Source organism: Marmota flaviventris, chromosome 17 (genome assembly GCF_047511675.1).
Source record: "Marmota flaviventris isolate mMarFla1 chromosome 17, mMarFla1.hap1, whole genome shotgun sequence".
NCBI lineage: Eukaryota > Metazoa > Chordata > Mammalia > Rodentia > Sciuridae > Marmota > Marmota flaviventris.
The window spans coordinates 67177067-67184854 of NC_092514.1; the positions used below are offsets into that span (position 1 = coordinate 67177067).

A 7788-nucleotide genomic window follows, 5' to 3' on the forward strand; every position below is an offset into this window, starting at 1 on the left:
ACATGGAAAGACATAAAATGCAGACAGCATTGTGAATAACAGCATTGTTTAGAATCCTGCCTTGAAGATATTTTGGCCTTGGGGATGAGCACAAGACCTCTCCTGTTACCTTAACATCCTGCTAAGAAGCTGCGACAGTGTGAGGAGGCATACTGGACCCCGCTGCATTGCTTCAGGAAGTATGCCTGCAGAGTGTAGCTGGGGATGGCCACTGGCAGCCGCCCTTTGCTCAGATTCTTAAAGCCCAGGAAGAGCTCACTCTGTCTTTGCAGCTTTTCCTGCAAGGCACAAAGGCAGGTCTGATTCCCTCCAGTTCACAGGCACAGGTATTGACACACAGTAAGTGACTAGTTATGAGTTCTTGGGTCAATAAATGAGAAAATTGGAACACAGCTACTTGGACAATACTCTAGAAACAAACTTAGCAAGTGGCCCAAAGTACATGTGAGTAGAGGAAGTGTTTTCCACACGTGTCATAGAGCAGCAGTAGTCCTTGGGGCTAGTTGTGCGTCCTGGAGCCGTGATGCACAGTAAGTCGCATTAAAGTGGGTTCGAGAGGCAGACAGAACCCGGGGTGAGCTGATTGGGTTCGGATGCCCTTGCTTTTAATAGAGGTGCAAGGAGCAGTGTGGAGATGGTGAGTGTGGGGGCACGGGGAGCACTCTGGGGGGACCGAGAAGTGCGTAGCAGTGGGAGGAGGCTCAAGTTGAACGTGCAGCGGGGCGGCTGGGGACAGCCTGCAGATAAGACTTCAGCTTAAATGTGAGTAGTATTGCAGCTTAAATGTGAGTAGTATTGCAGGGGTGAAAACAATAGTAGATGCTGGTCATTGGTGGTGAATTTTGAACCAGTTTTTGTCAACTAACATTATAATAATTCTTTGGCATTTTTTAATGAGAATAATAGTACTACAGTACTATTATTTTTTAAAAATTCTGATAATGACTTCAGGATTACTGAGTATACAACTGTTTTTTCTTTTCCAGGATTACATTCCATCACAACAAGATATTCTTCTTGCCAGAAGACCCACCAAAGGCATTCATGAGTACGACTTTGAAATTAAAAATGTTCCTTTCAAAATGGTTGATGTAGGTGGTCAAAGATCAGAAAGGAAACGTTGGTTTGAATGCTTTGACAGTGTGACGTCAATACTTTTTCTTGTTTCCTCAAGTGAATTTGACCAGGTGCTTATGGAAGATCGACTGACCAATCGCCTTACAGAATCTCTGAACATTTTCGAAACAATCGTCAATAACCGGGTTTTCAGCAATGTCTCCATAATTCTTTTCTTAAACAAGACAGACTTGCTTGAGGAAAAGGTGCAAATTGTGAGCATCAAAGACTACTTCCTAGAATTTGAAGGGGATCCACACTGCTTAAGAGACGTCCAAAAATTCCTGGTGGAATGTTTCCGGAGCAAACGCCGGGACCAGCAGCAGAAGCCCTTATACCACCACTTCACCACTGCTATCAACACGGAGAACATCCGCCTCGTTTTCCGCGACGTGAAGGACACCATTCTTCACGACAACCTCAAGCAGCTTATGCTACAGTGATGTACAAAGACTTGCTATTTTAATACCTTTTGTGTTTTTGATTGTTTTCTGTTTGTCTTGTCTTGTTTTTTAAAATAGCAGTTTACAACAAGAATTAGAAAAGTCTTGATTCTGTGTTTAACTTTTGGGAAATCTTAGTCCTGCGGCCTTTGGTTTGTGGCTGGACGCTGCTGAGTAACACATTGCCAATATCCGCTGGAATTCAGGCTTGGATTGGTCTCGCCACGGCTCCCGCTCATGTCCAGTTGTCATTTCCTAGCCAACCTCAGGCTTCAAATTCTTCCACCTTTTAAAAAGAGTTCTCTGTAGTGCCAAGTGTAGACGGCATCCTTGAGTACATGTAGGAATGCCTTTAGGAATTTAGGCTCTCGTGCAGGGAAGAGATCTTCAGTCTGCCTTACACAGAGCAGGACACGCGCTGCCCAGCCTACCACTTCCTATTGTGAAAGCACTGTTGGAAAAGGTTTTATTGACATCGGTCAATTTACACGCAGGTTTAGCCTTCATGTGTTCATAATTGCATATATACGCAACAGTTGTTTTGTTACAAAATTTCTATGGTTTCTGAAGGCAATGTTCTTAGTGTTTTAAAGTTTACATAAGGATTTCTAGTCTGGTCTGGTGGGAATGGTACCAGGGAGCAAATGCTATAATAGTGTCAAAGTAATGAGTGACCTACAGTTTGCCTTTTTCCTATTTCCTGATCATGTGATTTAATGTTTCATATGTGAAATAGTTTGGCCACAGCAGCAACTAAAAATTGCAAGTGACTTGGTAACAAATAAACGTAATTGGTCCAGAATGCCATGTGGGTCACTCCTCAGTCCTGTCTTGGTTGACTTTGCTCCTTACTCAAGGAAATCAGTGTCACATCATCACTTATTTCTTTTGCTCTTCTGTCCCATCCCCAGCAACAACAAACTGTGGCATTTAAGGGAGTCTTCTGTTTATTTGGAGCTTGCCAAGGGTAGTATTTTCCTGTCAAACTATTCAAGAAGGCATTATTTGAGATTGCTGTTCATTCTTGGTGTGTCTCTAAAAGATACAGTATGTACATGTTTGTGTAATTATTGATTATGAGATGCCAGCTTTATCAAGGTACATTTTCAAATTTTAAGAATGCTTATAAGGAAAAGTAGTAATTTTTTTAGTTCACACCTAAAGGTGATTACATTTGACCTCCCATTGCTTATCACATTCAACCATGCCGTGGAGTAGCTTGGATTGCAGATGGTGAGCAGAATGGCTGGTGTGCAGGACTGCCTGTAGGTTTTATGCAGTGTTCAATTGGATTCAAGATACAGATGTACAAAGCTGGTACAGTTTGCAAGATCTGACGGCTTTTCTGCTTTTCCTAAAAATTGTGATTAAGACTGTGATATCTGTCACTTTACTGTATAGCTGACTGTGTTCTCAGGTATTTTATTGGTCCTTGAAAGATTGGTCAACATTGTGGATCACCTGTCCTTTCCTAGACAGTGGCTCTTGTCCTGTCTTGCTGTCAGGTAGGAGAGGTAGACCTTGCAGTGTGCTAACCAGGGATTTGTTCTTGACATCCTGGCTTTTTCTTGCATTTGAAGTTTCACTGTCATTACATCCATTTAAATCTTAGTGTTTTCATGCCTTTGTAATACATGAGCTTCAGACACACAGCCCAACATGGTAATAATGCAGGTATTCATAGCATAATTCGTGCATGTTTTAATAGTTCTATTAGTGCTTCTTGCCAAAAAGGATAGAATATATTGTTTAAATTTACAGGGTTAGCATAACCCCAGTGCTAATGAACATCTGAGTATGTGCACAGTACTATTGGGCCTGTTTGGTAGAGCCTACTGTAAATTTAGCTGATAGTTTTATTGAGTGGCCAAGACAAATATTTAACTACAGTGAAGGCTTCAGTCAGCTCCCTATAGAAGGTTGACAACTTAGTCTTATTGAAGCTATTTTAAGATCTGTGATAAGCATAAATATTGTCTGATAAAGCAGAAAATACCAAGTTTCCCTCTTTTTAGCTGCCACCAAGAAATGTTAAAACACCAACTAGATATGGTATCATTTGCAGCTTTCTTCTGATGTGTGCAATGTCTCACAATCAACATTCTTTTAAAATAGGATTTAGAATCTATTTTGAGGCAATAAATTCTATTTAATTTATCAGCCTTGCTTAGACCTTCAGTAGAACTATGAGATTCAACCTATAGGCTTCAGTCCACGTTCTCCTGTGCTGTATTTTAAATTATTTGAAAGGAATCTCTTGCCTATATCATGAAAGCCACATCCTTTGAATTCAAGTACCACTGTATGAAAAAGAAGTTGGAATTCAATGAGCAGAACTGAGAAGGTGCTCTTACTTTTCACTGTGCTAACTTCCCCTGATCTCTAAAAAAGTAACTCAGATTTCAAGTTCTTTGATGTATTAAATTTTCCAAATCTTTGGTTATGGTTTGGAATAAAATGTGCCTATTTCTGTATTGCTTTCCGGTCTTCAATCTGAATGCCTTCTCATTTATCTGAAGAAATCTCACACAGTGTCTTTGTTGACCTTGAAGAAATTATACAGAACTGCCTTATCAATCAGAGAAAACACAAATTACACCTTAATTTTTATAAGGAAAGGGTTTTGTCAAATGTTTTCTGAAGATCTGAGTAATTCAAGGCATGCCTCTGCCACTTAAATATTATTTTTAATAGCCTGAATTGTTGCTTCCTGCCAAATATTGCATTAAGGTGAAGTCTTCATTTCAGTTTTATATCTGAATAAAATATCTGAATTTTATATCTGAAAAGGGCACTTGATGGCTAATGAGCAACTGCAGCCAAAGAAGACAGTGTGGAATGAAAGTTATTGTTTTTGTTTCCTTTTAAGTTCCATTGACGGATACATTACATAGACAGGATCCTCTGGTTACTCTCTAGAGGCGAGACCATCAATGAAAATCTTGTTTGGTTGGTGGCAGTGGTTGGTTTAAAGGGGAAGGAAACGGGCCAGAAGTGGTGATGCACACCTCTAGCCTCTAATCCCAGCAACTCAGGAGGCTGAGGCCGAAGGATTGTGAGTTCAAGATCAGTCTCAGCAACTAAGCAAGGCCCTGAATAACTCAGCAGGACCCTGTCTCAAAAAAGGGCTGGGAGTGTGGTTCAATGGTTAAGTGCCCCTGGGTTCAATCTCCAGTACCAAAAAACCAAACTAACCAACAACAACAAAAAAAAGTGGAAGGAAATAAGACCACCTAATACCAGAAGATAGTAGAAGTATTGATTAAGATTCAACAGGAATCTTGTGCCCTATAATTAAATCTTAACTTTCAGTGTATGCCCAAATACTTGTATCTTGTGCTTTTGATAAAATGTATTTGTCAGCATTAGTATTCACATCTGGTTATGCCTTATTTCTTTGGAGAATGAAGTTAGAAACTTTTGCTATTATGTCCTGAAATTCAAATCACTATTTGAGAAACTCTCAAATTGGTGCTTTCATTATTTAATGATACATTTAGACAAAACCCCAAAGGAGCCATTTGAAACAAGATTCTCTCCATTGCAATTTGTAGCAATGTTATTTCTGTATATGTAATGAGAAGGCTAAATATCAGTGTTAACTCTTCATTTCTTGTTTGAATCATGCAGTCATGCCTGTAAAGCCCAAACATTTGTAACAAAACTCCCTAATAAATCTAGAGAAAGTTGCTCTGTTACCTTTTCATTTCTTTTAGTTTTACTAAAGGAACCAAGAACAAAAGGTTTGCACATTGTCTTCCCTTGGAAGTTCAGCGTGTCCTGGTCACTTGGCCTCCATACCGTTGTTTCAGCTTGTTCAGTTCCACAAATCAGATGATCTTTGTGTTGTGCTGCTTGACCGAAAAAGTACTGTTTTGTTTTTGTTTTGTTTTGTTTTGTTTGTTTTTTAAATCCTAGAACACAAGTCAGCTTTTCTGTCTGGTAAAGAGAGGGGAAAGGTAATGAGGGGGCATGGCTGTGTCCTCCTGTTCCCGATGAAGCAGACGCTGCAGTACGTGCCCGCTGTGTCATGGTACGAGGTTAGGGCTTAATCCATTTACACTAGAGCTTGAGTCTGCATCTTCAACCTGAACATCTTAAACCAGTTTTTCTCTGGCTTTTTCAAGCACCATCAAGTAGATATTAGCCTTGGACTGGCACGTGATTGTTAACAACATTTGAAGTACACTATACCACTAGCATCCTTGTGTCTAGATGTGAATTTATGGTCAGCATTTAAATTAATATGTTCGCCCTTGTGGCATTCAGGTCTAACCATCTGAGTTTTAAATGCTGGAACTTAAACTGAATGAACATTGTTTTCTCAAAGCATTAATGATATAGCAGTATTTTCTGGGTTGATCAGAGATTTTCGTGACCTATACAAATCTACTGTGAATGATGGATATTTACAGATGGATTGAAGTCTACTGGGACCCACTGGGCATAACTTTCCTGTTGGTGAATATCAGTGATAGTAATAAACTACTTACTTGATATATGTGATTGGGGTTTGTATTTAGAAAGCTTGTTTATGATATTCCTTTAGTGAGTGATGTATTTGTCCTCAGGCAAGCCTCTTGGATGGTACCAGGAATCAAGGGGAGGGGGAAGGGATTAATTCTCATTAAGTATGTGTAACAATGCAACAAACTATGCCATTTATCCTTTACCTCTTACTTGAAAGCAGAATCGCAAAATGTTTTAAAATGGTTTTCTCTGCTACTCTAGTATGCTGTGGAGAGCTCATTTACCACAAGAAGCCTTATCAAAAAGTATATTTTGTAACAACCTCATAGATACTGTACCTAACAAAACATAATTTGTATTAGCTCTGAATAAAAGTATTTGTGGTTTAGGGTTTTTCATTGAACTTTTTATAATCTTCCAAGAACTAAGCACATTATTTGAGATTGTTGTAAATTTTTTTTTCTTTTTTTTTTTTTTTTTTTTTGGTCAGTGCTCTAGTTCAGGATTGGCAAATAAATTATTTGTGAGGAAATCTAAAAGGAAAAGATGGTTCGGTTTTTACAAAATTAATTGCTATTCATTAAGGCTTTTTACTTTTGTACATATTTTGCAAAAAAAAATGCCTCTTGCTATTAATAATTTGCTTTGTGAAAATTACTGACATTTAATAAACATTTACAAATGATTTGATACTATGATGTCATTTAAACTGTGTGAAGCAGATGACAAGGTTAAAGTTTGAAAGCAAAGGTTTCATCCAGTGACTTAAGGCTCAGCAGTCGACTTCAGCAGATCCCACCAATACTCTGCCTTAGTCAGTGGTGAAAAGCTTGTCCTGTGGAGAGGTGGACTCCTGTGGGTGTTTTCAGGAGGAGGAAAGGAAGCCACTGTGTTCTCTCTACTCTGACACGTGAGACTGCACTGGGCTGAGTCAGGGCTCCTGGTTTATCCAACTTTGTTAGGCCTAATGTAATAATAGAAGTAATGTTTTAAGAACTAACCTACATGTTACCACTTTTTTTTTTTTCTGATAAACTTTTAGAATATGATTTCCAGGAAAATTGCAAGATAGGGTTCCCTTCTCCTCCCCACCCCTGGAATAGTTACCCCAGTTAATATCTTAACATGACCTTGGTACATCAGGCATCATTAATGAACCAATACTGATAATGTTACTAACTAAAGCCTCATATTTCATTAGAATTTCCTGGGTGTTCCCTGAAGTCTTCTCTGATCCCCAGCCCGTCCTGCACCCACATTACATTCAGTGGCCGCGTCTCCTTGGACTCCTCATGGCCCCTACAGAGTGCTTGTTCTTCAGACTGACTTTATTTTTTATAACCTTAGCAGTTTTGAGGAGTACTGTCCGGGGGTTTTATAGAATGTTCCTCTGTTGGGGTTTGTCTGATGTCTTTCTCAAGACAGATGGGTTTTCAGACCTCAGAGAAATGCCATTCTCTTCAACTCAAATCAAGTGACCTTCTATGGTTACCATTCGTCTCCTTTCTTCACAACTCCAGCTAAATTAGAAGCTGTCACAGTGACTTGGCATATTTGGACCTTTTCTTAAGTGGCACTTATTGAAAGCTGGGCTTGTACTTTTCTTCCCCCAAGTGGAAGGCGAAGCTTTCCCCGCAATTGGAATTGTCTGCAGGTGTGAATAAACACTTGGTAGCAATGGCTGGCTTCCTGGCTGCTGGCTGGCTCCCTGGCTGTGTGGCCTCAGACTCTGGCAGGTGAGAGCTCTTTTAGGACCTCA

At 39.6% G+C, this 7788-nt stretch overlaps 1 protein-coding gene across 1 annotated transcript in view; it reads left to right on the forward strand.

The window, feature by feature from the left end:
• The window catches only part of Gna13 (G protein subunit alpha 13), a 45973-nt gene extending 39259 nt beyond the window's left edge, over positions 1–6714 (forward strand). Inside the window, exon 4 of the mRNA XM_027946232.2 lies at positions 987–6714. Within this exon, the coding sequence (XP_027802033.1) occupies positions 987–1559 (573 nt within the window). The 3' untranslated portion in view covers positions 1560–6714. The remainder of the gene's footprint in view (positions 1–986) is intronic.
• The last annotated feature ends 1074 nt before the right edge of the window (positions 6715–7788 follow it).